General features: G+C 38.8%; 1 protein-coding gene across 2 annotated transcripts; it reads right to left on the minus strand.

Moving 5' to 3' along the window:
• Positions 1-883: 883 nt before the first annotated feature.
• Positions 884-22,764, minus strand: lad1 (ladinin). Of its 2 annotated transcripts, none has more exons than XM_077204764.1 (14): positions 22,609-22,764; positions 21,615-21,740; positions 17,939-18,230; positions 12,908-12,987; positions 12,557-12,725; positions 11,411-11,497; positions 11,052-11,095; positions 9,490-9,532; positions 9,346-9,389; positions 9,192-9,258; positions 8,679-8,807; positions 8,495-8,587; positions 1,705-1,800; positions 884-1,591 (listed from the first exon to the last, which is right to left on the minus strand). In XM_077204764.1, the coding sequence occupies exons 1-13, from the start codon at positions 22,644-22,646 to the stop codon at positions 1,732-1,734; spliced, it is 1,281 nt and encodes a 426-aa protein (XP_077060879.1). In that variant the 5' UTR covers positions 22,647-22,764; the 3' UTR covers positions 884-1,591; positions 1,705-1,731. The 2 variants fall into 2 exon arrangements, with proteins under 2 accessions (XP_077060879.1, XP_077060880.1); XM_077204765.1 differs by having other exon boundaries at positions 21,619-21,740; positions 22,609-22,704.
• Positions 22,765-23,887: the final 1,123 nt, after the last annotated feature.

Here is a 23,887-nt window from a genome sequence, read left to right on the forward strand (position 1 = left end):
TGAGAGGTGGATCACTGCTACATAGGCTGCCAGAGGGAATGAAACTTGACGGCCCAGAAAGTCATTAAAGAACATGTTTAAATAATCCATGTGCCTACAGTGGCTCAACTATAAGTTTATCAAGCGACGAGACTACTTTTTTCCCGAAAAAAAAAACATAATAACGACTTTATTCGACTATTCCTTTTCATTCCTTGTGGGCCTGAGACGAGAGTTCAAGAGATTTCCACGACGCATGCGCGAGAACTGAGAAGAGAACGTTCTTCTTCTAATACTTCTTGTTCAGTTCTCGCGCATGCGTCGAATAAAGTCGTTATTATGTTTTTTTTTTCGGGAAAAAAGTATTCTCGTCGCTTGATAAACTTATAGTTGAGCCACTGTAGGCACATGGAATATTTAAACATTTTCTTTAATGACTTTCTGGGCCGTCAAGTTTCATTCCCTCTGGCAGCCTATGTAGCAGTGATCCACCTCTCAGATTTAATCAAAAATATCTTCATTTGTGTTCCGAAGATGAACGAAGGTCTTACGGGGTTGGTACAGCATGGGGGTGAGTAATTAATGACTTAATTTTCATTTTTGGGTGAACTAACCCTTTAAGTGATGTAGAATATGATCATGCAGAATAAGGCATTAATATGTGATTTATAAGTACTAATAAACAGCCAATATCCTAGTAATATGCATGTTAATAAACAACTACTTCGTAATGAAAATTGGACCCTAAACTAAAGTGTTACCATTAATAATAATAATATAATATAATACATTTCAAATTTTCACAAATTCAAATTTTCTCTGGCCTGCATAATTTAAGCATTATTAAGCATTGAATTGTAAATATTTCTATAGCATGTTGTAACTGAAAACATGAGACGACATAACCACTGGTATAAAAACTGTATTCATCTACAAGATAAGCCTTCCGGGTAGAAACGATAATTACATGACTGGTCTTTCAGTTTTTCCCAAAGTAAAAAGAAAAGGAAATGTAGGCTTGGTTGAGTTGGAATGGATTGAAGTCAGTTAGCAAAGGGCTTGATAGGACACATTTTCCCATTCAGTCATTAAATTACATTTCCTTATTGGGACTTAAATCTCCGGCAAGTTGAAACAACAGCAGCTTTATTAAACATGAATCATCAAGCTCACATTAGAAAGTTCATTGAAACAGACATTCATGATATTACAGTTGTACCTTGGATTGTTATGAGTTATGGCTGAGGTCAAGGGTCAGAAATTATGCCTCTTTCTCCTGATAACTTACTTATCGACAGCGCATATATCAAGTTAGAGGGAGTGGAGTGTCTGGCACCAACACAAAGAGGCAGCAAGGGAGAAATAAAGCTTGTGATGTTCAATGACAATCTTTTTTGCAAAGAAAAGTCTTAATTGCACAATCCATCAGTACACACATTCTCAATGATACAACCAGTTATGTAAGCCTTGAATTTACCCAAATAATGTAAATCAGTAGTATGCCTTAAAAGTTCTGAGGAATTAACCAACGTAAAGAAGCAGAAGGAAAAGAGTTTATAGACAATCCTTGGTAGTGACTTTCTTAAAGAGTCGATCGTGCTTCCTTCAAAATCTGCAGAGGCAAATTATCAAATTAATCTCATGAAACCTGAAATGCAAAAAAACATTATGCAGAATTCACAATTATATTTCCTTCTATGTGTTTGTTTAGAGACAAACAATCACCTCACTGCGCCTTTAGCCATGAGAATGTCACTTGTGGTCCTGCTCTTCTCTTTCAAACAGACTTTTCTTAATGGAGATGTTCACATGTCTCAGATCCTGAGCAAGAACAAAAGTGACAGAAAAATCAGGATATATTATTAGTGTAACGGGTGGTTGCTGGCAGACAGATGAGGAAGACACATTCAATTCAAAAGGTTTTTTTCTCTAAAGATCTAATAGGAAGGCAAACGGATAGCAACACACATTGAACACAGACAATACCGGACACTGACCTGAAATAAAACGTACTCGTTTACTAACGTAACCTCTTTTCTCTCTAGAGAGGGAACGAGTACTGCGTAATATCTTACGCTAAGGGGAAAACCTCTTTTCCACGAGATATTGAAGCCAAAAATTATCCTTAATTTTGAATTAATGTAAAACACTGTGCGCAGCATGCAGACATAGGCAAGACGGCTCGCGCGTCTATTGGCTGCCCTGCGGCAACAGCAGCAGCCTATCGAGAGAGGCCCTGCGTGACGTGATGATACCCAATGGGGGCGCTTCGCGCCCATTTCGTCACGTCCCGCCAGAATAGGCGTGGCCTTGGCCTATACGCTCGACAGGCTGATACAAACTGGTTTTCATCACTGAAGCGAACCAGCGCTGTTGTATGCAAGGCAAAATACGCAGTACTCGTTCCCTCTCTAAAGAGAACAGAGGTTACGTTAGTAAACGAGTACGTTCTCTTACGAGAGTATCTCTCGTACTGCGTAATATCTTACGCTATGGAGAACACAATGCAACACGCCATGCGTACTGGGATCCGACACCAAAGTCCCAAGGGCAGTAGCCTGGGGCTCGTATAGTGCATAATCACCGTAGACTCACAGAGAGTCGGAGAAGAGAGGCTACAAGTGTCATTCCCCATTAAATAGCATCTCACAGGAGCTAGTTATGTTAACATTGTTTCACGCAGACAGGGTGAATGTGTTCAGCCTGAACTGGCTATAAGTACGGGTTATTCAACACCCATGGGGCTGTTCTATCGATCAGTGAGCAATGCACAAGCAAAACTCAGCATTCTGCGCCGGCGCAGCGGGGCAGATATTACTGAATTCTAGATCGTCAGCAGCTTGGCCTGTAAGGCGGGAACCCCTGGGTTATAAAACCTTATAAATGTAGACGGCGAGGCCCAGCCTGCCGCCACACAGATATCTTGCAAAGAAATCCCGCTAGACCACGCTCATGACGAGGCCACACCTTGTGGAGTGCGCTCTGACACCCTAAGGACACTGCAGGCCCTTAGAAGTGTAAGCCAGCGCTATGGCATCGACTATCCATGTGGATAGGCTCTGTTTTGATGCAGCCAGTCCCTTGGAGCGTCCGCCAAACAAAACGAAGAGCCGCTCAGTTTGTCTAAAGACAGACGAGCGGGACACATAAGCTCTCAGTGCCCTGACAGGGCAGAGGAGACTCGCATCCTCCTCCTCATCATGAACCGGGAGGGCGCACAGGGAAATAACCTGGGCCCTGAACGGTGTGTTGAGGGATTTGGGCACGTATCCGTGCCTTGGTTTGAGTATGACTTTTGAGACATTAGGCCCAAACTCCATGCATTACGGGCTTACTGAAAACGCTTGCAAGTCCCCTACGCGCTTCACTGAAGCGAGAGCCATAAGGAATACCGTTTTGAGAGACAGATGTTTCATGTCTGACAAATGGATTGGCTCGAATGGGGCACCTTTCATGGCTTCAAAAACCGTAGAAAGGTCCCACACAGGGACTGAGCGGGGTCTGGGAGGATTCAGCCTCCGAGCTCCCCTGAGGAATCGCACGACTAGGTCGTTTTTCCCCAGTGACTGGCCAGACGTCGGTTTTGCAAACGCCGCTATGGCCACGTATACTTTGAGCATGGATGGGGTTCTGCCCTTATCCAGCAGCTCCTGAAGGAAGGAGAGCACTTCCGTAGGAGAACACCGACCACTTTGAGGAATAGAGCCGTCTAGTAGACGGGGCTCTAGCCTGCGTGATATTGTTTAACACTCCCTCTGGGAGGTTAGCGGGTACCCGTTGATGGCCCATGCATGTAGGGACCGTAAATCCGGGCGAGGATGCCAAATCGAGCCCTTTGCCTGAGAGAAGAGGTCTCTCCTCACCTGTATCGGCCACGGGGCAGTGCTGGTCAGCCGCATCAGGACAGGGAACCAATTCTGGTTCGTCCAGAGCGGAGCCACGAGCAGCACTGGGCATCCGTTTTCCCTGATTCGTTCCAGCACTTGAGGCAGGAGCGAGACGGGGGGAAAAGCGTAGAGGGGACAGCGGGGCCATACGTGGGCCAGCGCATCCCTGCTCTTGGAGAAAAAGTTCGGACAGTGAGCGTTTTCTTGGGACGCGAACAAGTCCACCTGCGCTCTGCCGAATCTCTCCCACAGCAGTTGGATCGTCTGCGGGTGCAGCGACCATTCCCCTGCTGGGAAATAGTTTCTGGACAGACAGTCTGGTCCCAGATTCAGGCGACCAGGCACATGCGCTGCTTTCAGTGAAAGCAGGTTGTGCTGAGCCCAGACCAGGAGGCGTTCCATCAGCCTGTAAAGGTTTCGGGACCTGAAGCCGCCCTGGCGATTTATGTATGCCACCACTGACATGTTGTCCGACTGGACTAAGACGTGGCGGCCTTTTATCTGTGGACAAACGCGCCGTAGCGCGTTGTCGACTGCCAGCATTTCCAGACAGTTTATGTGTAGGAGCTTTTCCCGTTCTGACCACTGGCCGAAGAACGGTCAGCCCTCGAGCAGCGCTCCCCATCCCGAGGTGGAGGCGTCCGTGGACACCACCGTCCCACTCGAGGGAGTCCCCAGACTCATGCCTGACTGACACCAGTTGGCTATTTTCCAAGGTTCCAGAGCCGAAACGCATTTCATGTCGACCCTGAGGCGAAACAGACCAGAGGTCCATGCCCGGGTTGGAACTCGCGCTTTCAGCCATAACTGCAGTGGGCGTATGCGAAGCAGGCCCAGCTGAAGTACCGCAGATGCCGAGGCCATGAGGCCCAGCATTTTCTGAAACCTTTTGAGCGGGACTATAGAGCCACAGCGACAGACGTGCTGTCATAGACAGCGAGTCCCGCACTGTTCCCAGAAAAGAGATTTTCTGGCTGGGAAACAGCGAACTCTTCGCCCAGTTGACTGTGAGACCCAGATTCTCGAGATGCTCGAGTAATGTGGTTCTGTGTTCTATGAGCTCTGAATGTGATCGAGCTAGAATCAGCCAATCGTCCAAGTAGTTCAAAACTCGCATGCACTGAAGTCTCAGGGGTGCGAGGGCCGCGTCCATGCACTTTGTAAATGTACGGGGTGCTAGGGATAGGCCTAACGGTAGGACTGTGTATTGATATGCCTGGCCCTCGAAGGCGAATTCCAAGAATCGCCTGTGACGCTATTTGTTTTTGGAAAAAGGCGTCTTTCAGATCCATTGACATAAACCAGTCTCCCTGGCGCACTTGCGCGAGGATCTTCATAAGCACTCTGTTCAGCTGTCGCAGATCTAGAATGGGTCTGAGACCCCCGTCTTTTTTCGGTACCAGAAAATATCTGCTGTATAGCCCCCCTTCGCTCTGAGCATGAGATAAAGGTTCTATGGCCCCTTTGCTCAGCAGTTTCGCTATTTCGGCTCGAAGTAGATGAGATACTTCATTGTTTACCGTGGTTTCGACTCGCGCCGTGTAACGGGGGGGATGTCGAGTGAACTGTAGCGAATAGCCTCTTTTTATAGTGTTCAACACCCATTCTGATACCCCGGGAATTCTTACAACACTCATAACACCATCAGCCATGGCCGGAATACCAGAAAATACACTCTTTTTTGGGATTTATCTGGGTCGCCGTAAAAATGGCGTTTGTGTGCAGGCAAACGGGCTGTGGTACCGGCTTGTTTACTGCGAAATACACTGGAACAGTCACATTGTTTGGAACTGAACGAGCGCGAAGTTTCGGTGGATTCTGGCCGCGGCGAGAAGCCAATAGGTGCGCGAGCCGTCGTGCCTATGTCTGCATGCTGCTGCACAGCGTTTTACATTAATTCAAAATTAAGGATCATTTTTGGCTTCAATATCATGTGGAAAAGAGGTTTTCCCCGTAGCGTAAGATATTACGCAGTACGAGAGATACTCTCGTAAGAGAACAGAACATATACACAGGTGTTAATGATGGTGACTGATGAGTGCACAGCTGAACGTGATCAGTGTCCGTGAAAACAAATGGGTAACGAATGCAGGTGATGACAAAACATAACCAGTCCAAACTAACGTGAATCTGACAATTAGTGAGTTATGAGAGAAACCAGTTAATCCATATTTTAAGCTTATAACTCATTCATTCAGGTCAAGTTTGGCCAGCGTTTTCAGCATTACAAAGTTGAAACATTAATGTGGCAGAACAAGCCATCAACGGCGTAGACTTAGTCTGCAATCTGATTGGGTGAGTCACCTCAAAATAAAAAGAAATATGAAATTATATTAGGCATAAAAAAATTAATCCTGTTTTAGGACCATTACGTTATTTTTATTTTTTTTGCAATGCAATGTTATTTACATGGCTATTGAGCAAACAGATATGTAGTAAATAATTGCAATAATTCCTAATGTTCCTAAAAATAGGCTTATTTTTGTTCATAGTACTTTTCTTTGTGAAAAATCTAGTTGTCTGCAACAAAGAAGCGAAGAAAACGACAGGAAATACTGTTTTAATTGCAGCATGTTCTCCACCTGAACTTGCACTGTTTACAGTAGATCTTTTGGCATGATGAAAAAGGTTGTTTGAGGACATGTGTGGCCTTGTGTTGTTATAATGTCATGCCATAAATGATGTCTCAAACTTGTAATTTCATAGGTGCAAATCACTCCAAATTCATAAGAATCATGACGCATATTTGTGTGATGACTAACAAGGTCAACTGAACGTATGAAATTGGCTCAGTGACAGTGTAATACTGCCACCAAGCCGAAGACCGGAGAAGAACAGTGTTCAGTGTACTAGTGTAGAAGAGGAACCTTTCGGGAAATCATAAATCAAGAAAAGGTTCACAAAAAAAAAAAGGGTTTGTGTGTACAGTACACACACACACACACACACACACACACACACACACACACACACACACACACACACACACACACACATATATATATATATATATATATATTTTTTTTTTTTTTTTTATGTGAACCTCTTTATGATCACCCTTTTGCCTTCAGAAGTGCCTGAATTCTTCATGGCACAGATTCAAAGCGGTGCTGGAAACATTCCTCAGATCATCCATGATGTGAATCTCCTGTTCCAGCACATCCCAAAACTGCTCTATTGGATTGAGATCTGGTGACTGTGGAGATCATTTGAGTATAGTAAACTCACTATCATGTTCAAGAAACCAGTTTGAGATGATTTGAGCTTTGTGGCGTGTGTGTTATCCTGCTGGAAGTATCCATCAGAAGATGATACACTGTGGTCATAAAGGGATGGACATGATCAGCAAAAATACTCAGGTCGGCTGTTGTGTTTAACTCTTTCCCCGCCAGCGTTTTTGAAAAAGGTTGCCAGCCACCGCCAGAGTTTTTGACCATTTTCACAAAAATTTCATGGCCCCCAGAATATTTAGTTGTATGAATATCTGCTCAATCAATATATCAAAAGAGCTTCTGCCTTTATACAACAACAAAAAAGTTTTATTCTATAGCTTCATGCATTCTTTTTTTGATCACCACTTGAATGTTGCTAAGTTGCATAAAAAAGAAACATTTGAGCAAAAAGCTGAGAAAATCAAGTTTTTTGTCAAACACTACTTCCAGATGGGATTCAGAATGATACAAGCGAGGGTGAATCCATGCTTTCATGCCAAACTCTGACCTGACCATCTGAATATCAAAGCAGAACTCGAGACTCATCAGACCAGGAAACATTTGATCCAATCTTCTATTGTCTGATTTTAGTGATTCTGGGTGAATTGTAACCTCAGTTTGCTGTTCTCATCTGACAGGAGTGTCATCGGTGTGTGTTCTGCTCCTGTAGCTCTTCTGCTTCAAGATTTGATGTGTTCAGAGATGCTCTTCTGCAGACCTCGGTTGTATCGAGTGTTTATTTGAGATATTGTTGTCTTTCTTTCATTCTCTTCTGATCTCTGGCATCAACAAGGCATTTTCACCCACAGAACTGCCACTAACTGGATATTTTCTCTTTTCAGACCATTCTCTGTAAACCCTTGAGATGGTTGTGTGTGAAAATCCCAGTAGATCAACAGTTTCTGAAATACTCAGACCAGCCCGTTTGGCACCAACAACCAGGCCAGATTTAAAGTCACTTAAATCCCCTTTCTTCCTCATTCTGATACTCAGTTTGAACTTTAGCGGATCGTCTTGATCATGTCTACATGCCTAAATGCAGTTCAGTTGCTGTTATGTGATTGGCTGATTAGACGTTTGCATTAACAAGCAGTTGAACAGGTATGACTGTATATAAAACAGCACAACTGTTTTCAACATTGATAATAATAAAACATTTCTTGACCATCAGATCAGCATGTTAGAAGGATTTTTGAAGGATCATGTGACATTGAAGACTTGAGAAATGATGCTGAAAATTCAACTTTGATCACAGGAATAAATTACATTTTTAAAATATATTCAAATAGAAAACAGTTATTTTAAATATCAATAATATTTCTGTTTTTACTGTATTTTGAACAAACGTTTGAATGGTGTACATAGAAAAAATAGTGACAATTTAGGCTCATTTCTCCTACATAATGCAGCACTTACCGAAGGACTATGAGATGATGACACCGTAAATGTTTTCTTCTGAACAAAGCGATTAATGCGATCAGAGATTCCTGAAGAAAAATTGCGAAATTCCTGAAAAAAAGTAAATGATATTAAGAAATGTCTGAATGATCAGAAAAGATGAGCTGAAATATGTTTTTCCTGACAGTGAAATCGTCATCACCTGTTTGGAGAACAAATGGCTTTTCTCTGATCCCTCCTGTTCTTTCTCAAACAGCTCCCTCTTCCTTGACACCTCATCCACTAATCCCACAGTTTTAGGAACTGTTGGCGGTTTGGATATTTCCCATTTCTGAAAGTAGGAAAGAACAACAAAATCCATTCCTTAAGCGTGATTTCTTTGTCTTAGCATTTTATTATAAATTTGATACCAACTTAGTATTTTATTTGCTCTTTTTCTCCATGTATTTATTAATTGCAACCATATTAGCAACATTTGAGACATGCATAGATACAGTTTAAAAACTCTGTGATTTTTAGAAATAAATATTCAAATTAAATAGACAAAATCTATCAATAAATAAATGAAAAATGAAGACATTTGATGCATTTAAAATAGCAACTTTTCATGCTAAGGTTATTTTCAGTTAAGTTTATCAAAAATATATCACAAAAAAAAACATTTGTACAAAGTGTGGAAAAGTAATTTCAGAAGAAGCTGTGATGAGATTCAGACCTGCGAGGCTTGAGCCAGTCGCTCCATTTTCTCCTGAATGGTGCGAGATGATAATCTTTGTCGGGAGCTTTTGAAACAGCACAGACAGCATTTAATTCATCACACCCTTTTTCTACAAAAGAGACTCTAAATGTAGTAATACAGACGCACTCACTTCCTCTGAAATGGGGTCTGCTGTTCCTCCTCTTGGTTGGAGCTCTGTGGGCCAGACACATCCAGAATAAGCTTGTGACTTCATCAATATGGGATTGAGTCTGGACTGAAGGGGTGTTTGTGTGACTATGTACTGTAGCTTTACCTTATTGGACTCAATGGTCTTTGCTGCTATCCGCACACTGGCACTGTGGATCAGATTGAAGGGAAAAAGAAAAGAAGGGAAGTCAGTACAGATTTGTGTCACTCGTGACTGTAGAAGCTTAATTCAAATACAGTATTTACTAAAATACTTAGATGACCTAACGTTAACATATAGAATTTATTTTAAAAAGCTACTTTTTTCAGAAAGTAATATTTTCTGAAGGTCATTACTAGCACATAAAATGCAGAATTAAGATGTATTGTAACCGTTTTAGTGGGCACAACTATCTATTTTTTTAAATATGCAGGTAAAGCACTCTAAAGTTTAGATAATTGCCTTTAATCATTCTTTTTAATGCATGAATTCAATCACATTTAATCACAGTCTGTACATGTATATAAAGAGCATGTTCTCCAATGTACACACAGAAATTTGTGAAGTGGAACGTGACATAACTACATATTTCATCCAAAACCTACCGTTACTGCCTAAGGTGACAGTTTGTGCCAACATCTGTACATTTATATATATTTTTGGAGTAAATCTTTTTTGAAAGTACATCTTCATACCTTTAAATTACCTTGCGTATAAACAATAGGAACATGCACGTGTCACTCAAACATCATAAAAGACTATGTTTCCAAACTTTTGACATGCACTGTACATTAATACATTTCCCTTTGCAATTAAGTGTCAGAAAATATTACATTCAGTTCACACTCAAGTATATTCTTTGTTCATGGTACAAATTTGTATTATAGTTAGTTGCTTAAAAAATGTAGCTATACCCTTGTGAAAAAGAAGTACATTTTAACAAACTTTTAAAAATAGTACTTGTTATGGAAATAATATACTTTAAAAATAATATATGAATTAAATGCAAAATAAATGTAACGTTTTTTGGACACTTAATTGTAAGGATAAAACATTTACGGTTCATTAACATTAGTTAAATGCCTACAGCATTTATTAATCTTAATGTTAATTTAATACGTTATTAAAATCAAAGGTTGTATTTGTTAACATTAGTTAATGCACTGTGAACTAACATATACAAACAATGAGCAGCTGTATTTTTATTAACTAACCTAACAAAGAAACTAATGTCATGTATAGAAAAACAATAATGTTGTAGTGCTGAAGTTGCAGTTAAAATATATTAACTTTAAATGTAATATCAAATAACAGACTGCAGTTAAAATTATAATCAAGCTTTAGTATGTTAGTCAACACATCAAAAGAAGTGTACTTCTTTAAAGCACGACCAAAAATATGAAAACAATGATTTAAATCTACTTAAAAATAAAACTTTTAATTTGACATTATTACAAAGTGCACTTTTCAAAAGTGTACTTAAGTGACTTAACAGTCAAGTGGCCTTGTATTTCATTAATATTACAATATATTATCTGCAAGTACACTTTTTTCTTTCAAATTTACTGCTAAAATTTGAGATACACTACAAGTGCAAGGGAAATACATAAAAAATGTAAGTTAAAGTTAAATGCACATTTCAATCAATCTCTGGGTGTGTGTGTGTGCGTGTGTGTGTTGACCAGTACCTTCTCTGTAACGGCATGTTTTCTTCCTCCTTCTTCTTCATCATCTGAAACAGATTATGACAGTGAGGCACAAAGCAGTACTGTCTTATCTGCTCTGTGTTCAGTTAGTCAAATATTTAACAAATGAGTCCTCCCACACAGCACATGGCAGAAATAATGAAAAGCAGGTGTATGAATGTCCTCGCTGTATGTATGAAGTACTGTACATGACGTAGCACTTCAAGTTCATTATTGACACAAGAAAATTTGACAGGCTTGCTGTCCTGTCCATATGCAATGCAAATGTTGACACTGTGTAATATATTTACTCTTATGCTTAATTATCTCTATGTATTTATACAGTAAAATGAGAGCTTTACCCTGAAGGACACCGTTCTGGAGCTCTGTCGTGTGAACGCAGGTTTCGCAGCTGGTTCGAAATTGCTCGGTGACCCATTTTCATGTCTCTGTGCATACATGCAAACAAAATAAGCTAGTTAGAGAATGCATAATGTTTTACACAAATATCATCAATAAATAAATGATAAATAATCTATAGAACTGGCCTAAATTATTCTGCAGTTAATTCAGTTGAATGTGGTTGTAAACCCTGTAAATAACAGAAGTCTGTTCACAGAATGGGATGAAGAGAAATGACATTATTGTCTTCTTATTACAGAAATAATACACTTTAAAAATAATATACTTATGAATGTGATGTTTACAGACACTAAATGTTATAACAATTAAATAAAAAAATAATTATTTTAAAATTTATATTAAATGCAATTAGAGCACTTTTTCGACCCACTTATGTACATATTTATATGTTATTTCATAATTACTTCTATTGTATTCTATTGTTCTTCTAAAATATACACTAAATCTATATTTAAATATATTTGTAATAACACATTTGCAATAAAGTTGCAATTTAGTACATTTAAAATATATTTAATTTAAATTTAATACTGAATACACTATAATTAAATTAAAAATTAATAATTAATTAGTCAACACTTCAAAATAATTAAATTTTTAATTACTTTTACTTACTTTTACTAATTATTATTGCAAAGTGTCATTAAAGTAAATGATCTTTAAATGCATTTAAATAGCCTTTTATGTCATTGATTTTGCAAGTGCAGTTTTTAAAAACATTTAATTTAATATAAATGTATAGATTTATAGACAAGTGCACATTCAGAACAATAAAGTGCACTTCTTTTTCACAAGGATGAGTGTTTCCTCGTTGATCATTTATCATATCTGTGAAAATCCACAGGTGCATCACAACCACTACAGTAAATTGCATAGCGTCAGCGTTCCTCAAGAGGGAGCCCTAATATCATTCTACTTCAGATGTACCATGGTAATACTATGCTAGTCTTTTAAGTTCCATATAAATGCCATTGGTATCATGGTATGACTATCATTGTACCATGGTATAATCACAGTACTTTTTGCAGGGAAACGATACTAAACAAAACAGCTGTGCTGTCAGTGGGAGTCTGTGTCTGTCTCACCGCTGTGTCTCCGTTGGATGCGGGGCTCACAGACCCTGAGTGGGCGGGGCTGTGTGGTGCCCCCGCCCCTGGAGACTGAGGGGGCGGAGACCTGGGGCTCAGAGGAGACACCAGTCTGCTGGTTGCTGAGGGTGATGTGGGACTCTTATCAAAGGAGATGGAGAGAGAGCTGATCAAAGAGAACAACAGTATGATCAATTTGAGCAGGGCTTTCATTATGGCAATCAGCACAACTACAAACATTAATGTCATCAGTGACAGAAATGATAAAAGAGCTGGGTTTACATGACAGTGAGTCCAACCAACATCTCACTCTAATTCAAATATGTAACATAACAGAAATGTAAGTACCTCACAAACTTTCGGGATGCTTTTGAGGGAGCTTGGGAGTTTTTTGATGCTGCATCTTGGTTCTTGTCTCCATTTTCTCGCTTCAAAAAGACAAAAATGCCATTGAGTATGTAACCGAAAATGATGCGATGGCAGAATTGTGTTAATATTGTGTTTCTATATCACACTATAGTGTGCAGGATTGCTTTGTGTTGGGAATGAAGACTAAAATTTCTTCTTTGAATATAAGTTCATTATTTAATATTGTGTATCTTTATTATTATTCTTTATTCATAATCAGTTGTATTATCTTATGAAGTTTAAAATGCAGGAGTAGACTATAGATTGCACAGACACATGTGTTTAAGGAACATATTTCAGACACAGGGAGGGTAGCTGGGAGGATTATGTATTCTGCTTAAAGGTACAAGTAAAATGCAATGTTCACTTAGCAGAGATGTTCCATTGATGATGATACTTCAAATGTGTCCAGTTGGTATGCTCTTTGCAAGAAAAGGAATGTTTCAACTGATACAAATATACCATTTGTATACCACTAATGTATACACTGAGAAATAGTTTCATAATGTGGATGGTGGATTGTACCATTAGGTATACACTTCATTTTTAAACATAAGCAATGTTTTTCTACCTTACAAGGAAGTTGTAAGTCGCTCAGTTGTGTATTTAAGCTCAATGTTACTGTACTACAGCAGAGAAACATAAATGCATAATGGGGTGAGAGGAAGGAGAAACATAGAGATGATGGGGGGAAGGAAGGAGAAACCCAGAGAAACCATTTACAGCTAGCATGATGAGAAGATAAAGAAATGGGGACTAGAGATATCTGGAATGAAGACCTTCTCTCATGTAGCCTTATTCTTATATGCCTGTTTCTCTCTACCTGACACATTATACATAATAAATTGAAATCTATTGGCAAAAGTAACTGGTGTAGCTTCCGTGTTTCAACAATAATAGAGGGAAGCAAGATTTTCAAGTCTACAGGGAATGTGTCAATATAAAGAATCATTTGTTATGATTTGTTATAATTTGCAATTATTGTGCAGCATCACATAATTTGTCTCATTATGTGAGTTTATAACTTATGTGTGATCTTATACACGTATCTTATAACTTGGCTGTTAACAGTGCTATTTTTGCACTGTTGCCAGATGTATCATTGTGATCTTATCTTTTGGTTCGCATCCATCACATTCCACATAAAAATAGAAAAAAATAATAATGAGATTAAGTGACTTTCGTTTGTACAAGTGTACAGTTTGTTGACTGGATAAAGCAAACATCACAAGATTGTTTGATACATAAATCACTTTTACAGTAAATTACCAACAAAATGACTATATTCTGATAAATACACTACCGTTAAATTGTTTTGGATTGGTAAGATTTTTTTTCATGTTTCTCAAAGAAGCCTTTTATGCTCATCAATGCTGCATTTATTTGATCAAAAATACAGTAAAACAGTAATATTGTGGACTTCAAACTAACATAAGGATATAAATCAAGCTAGGATTCATAATTCACAGTGAAAGACTGTGGTTTGATTAAAAGGAACATCTTTTAATTAAAACTTCTGTAGCACTTTATTTACATGTACTTACCAAGAAAGTACTGTTAGTATAAGGTAACTACATGGGTTAAGGTTAGGTTTAGGGTAGTTTCAGAGTTAGTAACTAGTTATTACCCAGTTTATTGTATTTACTCCAATATGTATATAGTATGTACATGTGAAACAGGACTGTAAACTAAAGTGCTACTGAAACTTCAATAGTCCTTGAGCATTACTGTGCATATTATTACATGTTGTTGGCTGAGAACTCATCTTTGTTTTTAAATCTCTCACAGCACACTTCAGAAGTGGGTCAAATGACTTAATGTTCTCTCATGTCTTGGTCCTGTAGGTGTGTGTAAGGGAAACTGGGCCTCCCACAGCTCTTTCTGTTAATCCTGTAGATGATTAAGTACACACTCCGCAGGTGGTATAACAGGAGACAGCTTCAAAGCAAGCAGATGACCTCTGACCCCTAGCCACTTGATGAAACCTGTCAGATGTACACTGTGTGGAAGTGACAACTTACAGACTCTGAGTGGATAGGGGAGACACGGATTTTATTATTTTATTATTAATCCATTGCAAAACAAGTTAATTTGGACTTTTCTGTGAATGACAAACATAATGAGATGTTGATGTCTCGATGACTTCCATCAGCTCGATACAACATGACTATTTCATTGCCACTGGCCTACTATATATAGAACCTAATGGGTAATGCTACAATGTCATTTGCAACATTAATATTCCCCTGCTGTGAGAACTGATGCATAACCCTATCAAAAAAACAAGATCCCAGTTCAGGTTGCAAGCCTTTGCAAACAATATGCTATGCCAAAACATTCTAAGTGTTTAGTTGGTTAAGAAGTTATTCATAATTGCTGCCTGCTAATGGCAAAGTATTTGTTCTACCAACAAACCAAACCGTACGAAGCCCAATGGTAATAGTGGTAGATTTAAAATGCTCAATGCCACTGGTCATTGAGTCCAGTAGAGTCTGATGTAAGGATATATTCTGTCAAAATTCAGCCCAAAAATGTTTCATCATTTACTCATACTCATGTTGTTCCAAACCTGTATTTGGTTAATTTTCAAAATACATATCCAGATATTTTATTTTTTATATTTTTGTCCATCCATTGAAAGTCCAGGTAACCAGGAGTTTATAACATCTCGGTTATGTATGTAACCCTAGTTCCCTGAAGAGGAAACGAGACGCAGCGTCGAAACGCTGTGGGAATGCCTCTGCGTCATTGCGTTGTGAAGCACGTATGAAACCAGTCCAATGGCGTGACGGAACGTCATGTGACGTCATCGACCAGGAAACTATAAACCACACCTGAGCCAAACAGCGTCAGCTTCTGATAGGCTGAAGCAAGTCGCATGGGCATGCTGGGAGTATGGCAGGGTGACGCAGCCAAGTTCCATGTCGGCACCCTCGTGCGGACTGCTGGGCTCAGCCTCAAAGTGCCACAAAGGAAAAATGTGTTAGCGGGTGTCTCCCCAAAGATACTCCACTCAAAGGGTCGGGTAAGCAGCTAGTGCCCCCACGTTAGGGGGGTAACGATACACAAAACTTACGGTTCGGCTCTTCCCACGGTTTTGACGTCTCAGTTCGGTTCGGTTCAGTGGGGTGGGGTTTAGAAAGTTTTTTTTTAAACAGTGGCTTAATGAAAAAATTGTGTCTTTGTCTTTAACTTAATTCAATTACAAACGTTTCGCAAGGATAAAAAAAAAATAGATCTGCTAATGCTGTAAACTATATAAGGGGCCCGCACATTACTATAACATTAAAGGTTAACAACAGAGCCTAGACTTTTAGCCTAAATTCAGATGCTATTTATTTTTTAGATATAATAATCAACACCCAACACATTGTATGAAAACTTGTAAACTGAACATAAGGCAGTTTCTGCATTAACTTGTGTTTTTACTCTAATTCGTTTTTGAAATATAATTTACACAGTTGCTGTCATTTTCATGAAAGATATAAACATATATTAAATAATCAAGATATCATTAACAGGTTAAGTATAATATAGCCTAATATAGGCTAATATAGTGCATTTATTTAGTGCAAGAGTTCATTTGGATGATTTGCCTGCTGAGGTAAATATAATGCTATGTGAAAAACTAAGCTGTTTTACTGACTGATTGAGCGATTACATGAGTTGTGATGCCTTTCAGCAAGTATACTGTATCTTTCAACATACCTTCATGTGTCCATTCATGTTTATTCTGTAACAGAGGAAGAGATGATCGCGTTTACTCGCGCTCCGCCCTGACGCTTGAAATGAGGAGTCTAGTAGCCTACAGTGATCTGTCACGCCACATCAAAGAGCACCAAAACGGCATTTATTGTTTGAATTTCGTGATCAAATAGACAGAATTTGAAAGATTACACCTTGATTATTATTGAAAGTAACAAAACACGGAGCTTGCTATTATATGGTGTTAATGGTGGTTAGGCTACAAAACTGAATTCGTTGCGTACACATAAGACATGAGGTCCGCTGGGCCAGTATCGCTATTCGTATCGTGGGTTCTGTATCGCGGTTTTTCGGTTCGGTTTGAATATTGTTACACCCCTACGCCACATACAGCTTCAGTGTGAAGGGGGATAACCCTGCGGAGAGGCTTCTGCAGGAACTCCAGCACTGCACCCACAGGGCAGTCAACCTGGGTCTAGCTGGTGATCTCCACACCAGGAAGTGAAAAGTCTCCACTTCAAGGCATTCAGTTTCCTTGTGGATGGAGCTCTGGAGTGGAGAATGGTCTCAAAAACCTCAGTTGAGAGACCAGAACTTATGAGCCGGGCCCCCTCAGAGGCCAAGCCCACAGTTTCCACAGTTCTGGGCGGGGGTGAAGGATCGACCCACTCGCCTGAGAGAGTAGGTCCCTCCTGATCGGAATCTCCAGAGGAGAACAGTCGAGGAGAGACAACTAGGTCCACAAACATATTCAGGCTGGCCAGAATGGGTCTACTAGCAGACTGACCCCATCCTGGCGAACCCTTCCCAGAACTCCTGGGAGCAGAACAATCGAGGGAAATCAGGTCACAGGTCCACAAAATGCGGTCTCAGGTCCACAAAAAAAATGCTATTTGTCTCATTTGAATAGTATTTTATACAGCTAAAAAAACTGAAAAATATTTCATTTAATTTCTCAAAATTAAATAAAACCATAAACATAGATTTTAGAAAGGGCACGAAGCACTCGGCTTGTGGCCTTACCATAAACATGGATTTTAGAAACTTTAACTTTTTTAATTTCTCAAATTTAAATGCAGCCAATAACAGAGTATTCATTGGTTTAAAAGACTGGGAACCTTGAAGAGCATCCAGCACTTAAAACATCTGAAATTCTGAAGTTTAATTCACAGAAACTAGGAGTGTCTGGCTTTCGAATTTTGTTGTGGACAATTGGGGACCTTAGAATCAAAAAGGTTGAGAATCACTTCTCTTGTGTTTTCCTACCTTCTCCTGTGTCTCTGTGTCTCTGGAGTTGGTGGGAGGTTCTGGTGACATGAAGGTCTCCACGAGATGCTGGATGTTCTTTGTGAATTCCTCGTCCTCATTTTCCCCCAGCAGCTCCACATGGGGCTCCACGTCCAGGCTGCCCCCCTCCTCTTCCTCCTTATTCTTCCTCAGCGTTTCAACGTGTCTCATCCTCCGGCGTTCATCACGGACTCGCAACATCTCCACAAAGTCCATCTGCAGCTGGGCCACACCGCCACCGGAGTCGCCATCATCAGCAGGCCCGCTAACACTGGAAACATTACGTAAGTGTTTGTTTATATAATGTCATGTTGGCTTTTTCACATTTATGTCCATGCATTCGTACTGGGTTTAAGATTAAGAGGTTAAGACATTCAATACAATTAAGCGCACTTCTTTTTCACAAGGGGATGCAGACTTGTCTAAACACAGCATCATTAAATTTACATTATAGTTTTTTCCATACAAGCCTTCTTGTTCCACTCCATGGGGGCGGAATTTGTCTTTGTACTTTGATAGATTCATCACTCTTTTAAGCAAGTAGGGTTGGTCCGATAGACGATGCCATCATCCATCACGATGCCTGACAGACATCACGATGTTGAGCTGGCATCGCAATCCCCATGGTGACGAGTCATGCTTGCCACGTGATTAACCACAGCCAAAATAGCACTGTATGACAGATGTAGCGCTTTTATTTCTAAATATTAACAAACTTGCTTACCGTCATCAACTATCTTCTATTTCTATTCTCAAATATGTGTGAGTTTGTTTTGTCGTTTAAAAACCTTTATAAATTATCTTGATCTGTAACGTGAGCAGACATGGGCAGTATTTCAATTATATGTATTTTAAATATGTATTTAATTACCTTAGTGTATTTTGTAATTTGTATTTTGCAGTTGTGGAAAAAATAAAATGTAGTTTGTAACAAAATATTTTGAGGGAGTGTATTTAGAGTATTTCAAATACTTAAAAACTTAAAAAAAATCACCATAGTAAAGCCATATTTGCCATATTTTCGGTCTGATGTGGTGTATTTGTCTGATGCTGGCAATGGCAATGTCCAGGTTAGATGCACGAAAATCACGTGACACCCTGTAGACCGGGGTCCCTCCAAGAAGTGAATGAGTTTTTAACTCTTTAAAACGGCATTAAGGTTAAGTGTTTTGTGACAAATATATAGTCTACACACACACATATTGCACACTGAACTACATTATAGAGAAAATTATTGTGCCTTATGAGATCAATGCACTGTGTTGTCATTCATAAAAGGACATCATAGGCCCTACCGTGTCTGTCGTAACTCCACTGAAATCTCCATGCTAAGCAAGCGTTCACAATATAACATCCATCTGCAGTTTTTACACGTTTTTAAAAGTATTACATAGGAGAAATATTGATTTTGTATAAAATAATCATCAATCCTATTGTTTTTCAGTAATTGCGCCCACAGCGTGATTCTACTATCGAAAAGGCATACGCGGTCAGGGCAGTTAGAGTCTTGTGTGTAAAACAAACCCACACATATTATGATTAATATGATTAATCATATATATTATGATTAAAATGGAATTTTGATTTTGTGACAAAAATTCTCTGTCTGTTATTTTTACACAAAAATCACTGCAAAAGATGCTTTCCAACAGGTTTTATCGTAGTTTTTGTCTAACTCCATTGACTTGTATTGGATGTTCTGTGAGGTACGGTATTACTCCGCCGACGGAAACGCAAATGGGGTTGTGTGTAGTCTTCCAGTCGCGTTACCGTAGGCTACGCTATCCAAACATTGGCAAAGGTGCATTATCGCCACCAACTGGGCTGGAGTGTCTATTATTCAAGCTCTCAACGGAAGAATGTCCGGTTGTGCGGCGTTTGGAAAAATAGGTCCACAGTTTTACAACGAATGGTAAAACACCTGTTGGAAAGCATCTTTTGCAGCGATTTTTGTGTGAGCATATCAGTGAACACCCCAGACCACTCTGTAAGTTTCATGTCTTTGTAGACTAAAGTTTAATACGTTTTATGAATTATTCTTCCAGTGCCCCTATGAAACCATTGTGGAGGTGGGGGGGTGCTAACATAGAAACCGTAAATTCTCGGGACAGCAGCATTTGTCCAAATTTCAATCTTAACCGTTCTATTTCATCAGAAACGATCTTAAAACAGGGTTTTAAGTGTAAAATACCGAACTTGTCCTTTAAGGCACGAGTAGAGTAACGGTGATATTATCGCTACGTAGCCTACATCAAACACGTTTTGCTATTAAGGGCAGCCTACCACGCCATTGATGTGAACTTAGCTATACATGCCATTTACGTCAGAGGGAACTATTTCAGGCCCTGTAGAGATTTAGAGAAATGCCCATACTTTTTTATTTTTCTACTTCGTCATTTTGAATTTACACATTTCTCATATTTGTGTTATTGCTACTATTTGTGTTATTGACCTTTCAGTAATAAAAAAAAGACTTAAGATTATTGTGGGAGTATTTTTGTATTTTCAAAATACTAATTACTTGTATTTTATTCAAATACATTTTTCACATCAGTATTTTATATTTTATTTTGTTACATTTCATGAGCCAGTATATGTATTTTGTAACAAAATAGTTTTTGATGTATTTGTGCCCACATCTGCACGTGAGATGGGCGCCGTCATGTTTGTTTGGGCCGCAGTTCAGAGATTCCTGTATGTTGGATTTATTACAGCATGTGAATTCATCAGTATCTCCCGAAATACATGAAAATAAGTGGCCGGTGAACTGGGAGAAGAATAGAGTAAACCTTATAGTTAGGCTACTTACACTGTGTATCTGATATCAATAAAATTCGTCAGCAAATATATTTGAATGGATTGTTATTGCTGCTTCCATAGACACCATTGTGTATAAATGTGTTGTTTTGCTATAAATAAGATGTATTTAAATGTCTGAAAACTAAAATAAACATTATGTGGTTAAAAACACTGAATAGTTGTGATATATAACAAGCGCTGAGTGCGTCCGTCTTTGCCTCAGCGTCAGCCATAGCGCGAAAGCAGTTTGAATTCGGCAGTGATGAAACGTCATCGTACATCCGCTCCTTATTGGTCAGCTACTGCAGAGCGTACCACAATCGAAATTGGCGATGAGATGTAGAGGAAAATATCTAGTGGAAAATGACAATGTTACCCGCCCATCACCCCCCCACTACCACCCCGACACCCCCAAATCGCCCAACCCTAACTGGGAGAGATTCTTGTACTATAGAATAAAATTGTAAACTTGTTTCTCAGACAAGACTATTTTGGGCGAACTGCTTTTCTACATAAACATGGAGAGTGTTCATGTATGGTATTATGAGACCAAATTACAACCTTACATTTAGATCCTATTCATGTTCACATTTATGATACCATAAACCTTTATCTTAAGTTTTCTGAAGCGCTCATCCCTGTGTTCTGTAAGGTCAATTACTTCATGCAAATATTTAACATAAAATTTGCATTGTGTTTGATATACTGTTTATCAGGGTCTTATCAGTTTAAAGCTGATTACAGTTCTTAAGCAAGTTGAAGTGGACATACAGTAGAACGCATAAATGCACTGTAAATGAAAGTTGCCTAAAGTTGTGTTTTTGGTGTAATTTTTGTATTTTTATTGTTCTCGCACCTACTGGTTTGTGGTTCGTTCTCTTCAGTGGGACTTTCATCTGTGTCTGTTGTCGACTCCCTAGTCTTCCTCCTCTTCTCTCTCTCCACCTCTTCGTCATCCTCCACAGTCCACTGTCGAGCCAGCCTGAAGATCAAACACAGCACACATTTAAAATGCATTAATATTAAACATAGAATTATAATATTCCAGCACTAGATAGATAGATAGATAGATAGATAGATAGATAGATAGATAGATAGATAGACAGACAGACAGACAGACAGATGATTTTTATTTTAAAAAAAACTTAAAAAGACTTATTTAAATCTCTATTCAGGCAAACTGAACGAAATGGAAATGACATTCTGAGCCACTGACGACTGAAATCCATCCCGTCAGTCGATTTGAAAGAGAAGATGCATCACGATCAAAGGTCAATGATATATCCCAGAGGTGGACTATTGTATTTCAGTTTGAAAACAGTGTTTCATTGTGTAATAACAGGTTTGTCAAGCTCTGTTTTGGTTCAATGATGCTCTATGCCTTGAGTCTAAAAGCATGACATTTCTTTCCATATGAATGCATTTCAAAATAATCATAACCTGCATCATCACAAACTTCAAGTGCATGTCCAGTCCAGACGAATTACTTTCAGTTTTTATTTCAGTCATACAGTTGTCATCCAACATGCACATGACTTGCTACATATCAAGATGACTGTAAATGTACATTGCATTGGAAGTGTTGCCGTGGGTGCTACAGTTATGAAAAGTAAACTCGGCGTGTTAAAGTTACAATTCTTACGTTTTGGTGGGTTTTTCGTTATATAGTTGTTTTTTCTTCTTAAAAAAACAAACAAACAACAACATAGTAAATAATTGAATTACAGTGATAGTTATGATAGTTGTGAGTTAAACATCCACTGCACACTTTCTGCAACCTGTCAGAAACCGCAAAACCACTAACCGGACCAAACAAAATTAACGCTTAATATATTTTTAAATCTACTTACGTTGACAAAGCAGACCAGTTTTTCCTGCTAATGGACATTATTTTTGTTTGACGGTAGGAGAGAAGTGTGTGAAGTCCTGCGCTCTTCTGTCTGTCTGTCTGTGTGTGTGTGTGTGTGTGTCACCTTTACCCCGCACCTTCACGAGAGCCGCGTCACATGACCACCTTCATCACCTCCCGCCGAGCCTTCACATCATACATGTTCACTGTTAATACACTATTATTGAATCACTTCCGTATTTTGATCAGCTCGGGTATCATATTTAAGTCAGTGAGCGGTCCTATGCATGTGTGGACGACGCAGGAACATCTTCGACGATCACGACGCAAGAACGTTCCCTTTATCATTAACAATCGCTGCATAGTCAGCAATTGTCAAAAACTACACACAACACTATATAGTTACTTCAAAATATTGTTTTAGTAAAATGTCAAAAAGCTCAAATAAATTAATAAAAAATATATCAGAAAAAATAATAATTAAAATATTATATTATATTATTAAAGATTTTAGAATATTTTAAAATGCAAAAAAAACAACATAATAATATATATATTTTTTTACTATATCATTAAAACATTGCATATAACATTACATAAAGTAAACGTAAAGCCACAGCGAAATCAAAATGTGCAGTTCATGTTTTTTTATAGAATATTGCAGTATTTAGGCTATCATAAATTATATATCCGTGCACAATTTCATCATCATCATTATTATTAATAATTATTATTTCTTAAATTATTTAATTATGATTATTACCTAATAAAATAATATAATAAACATTATGAATAATAGTAATGTGCCCTCGTATTCTGAGGGCGGGGCAACCTGTCACTCACATGAGATCGACAAATAGCAAACCACAACCATCCAATCAATTCCCCAATAAGAAAATCAAGCCCCGACCAACATTTTTACTTGTTCGAGAAGCCGTTTCACTCGAATATCACGCCGACTTTACCATATATATTTTTGTCATATAATAAGTCTGTCATTGTAAGTGAGTGATTCAACAACACAATAATATTAATCTTATTATGATCATCAATGACATCACTCGCAAGCCTGCTTATAAAGGGAACACTTTATTTCGTTAATGCTGTGTTGACTCAGTATTGAAGCAATCTAGTTTTGTTGCATTGCATCAGGTAGGCTAGCAGTGAAATCCTTCTAAAAGGATGTTAGCCTACAGTTTGAAACACCTTAAATAATTCAATGCAATGAAGAATACAGCATTTTAAGTGAAGTCAAGAATATAAAACATTTTATTCACAGC

This window comes from Siphateles boraxobius, unplaced genomic scaffold (assembly GCF_051911475.1).
Source record: "Siphateles boraxobius isolate OS27281-9 unplaced genomic scaffold, OSU_SipBor_1 50, whole genome shotgun sequence".
NCBI classification, from domain to species: domain Eukaryota; kingdom Metazoa; phylum Chordata; class Actinopteri; order Cypriniformes; family Leuciscidae; genus Siphateles; species Siphateles boraxobius.

Bases quoted from the DNA above. Each gene is read 5' to 3' on its own strand.
- lad1 (XM_077204764.1), bottom strand. From the start codon at position 22,646: ATGTCCATTAGCAGGAAAAACTGGTCTGCTTTGTCAAC. The intron at 12,988-17,938 runs GTAGGAAAACAC...GTCTTTTTGAAG, and splicing joins ACACAGAGACACAGGAGAAG to CGAGAAAATGGAGACAAGAA. The intron at 11,498-12,556 runs GTGAGACAGACA...ATGTATGCACAG, and splicing joins CATCCAACGGAGACACAGCG to AGACATGAAAATGGGTCACC.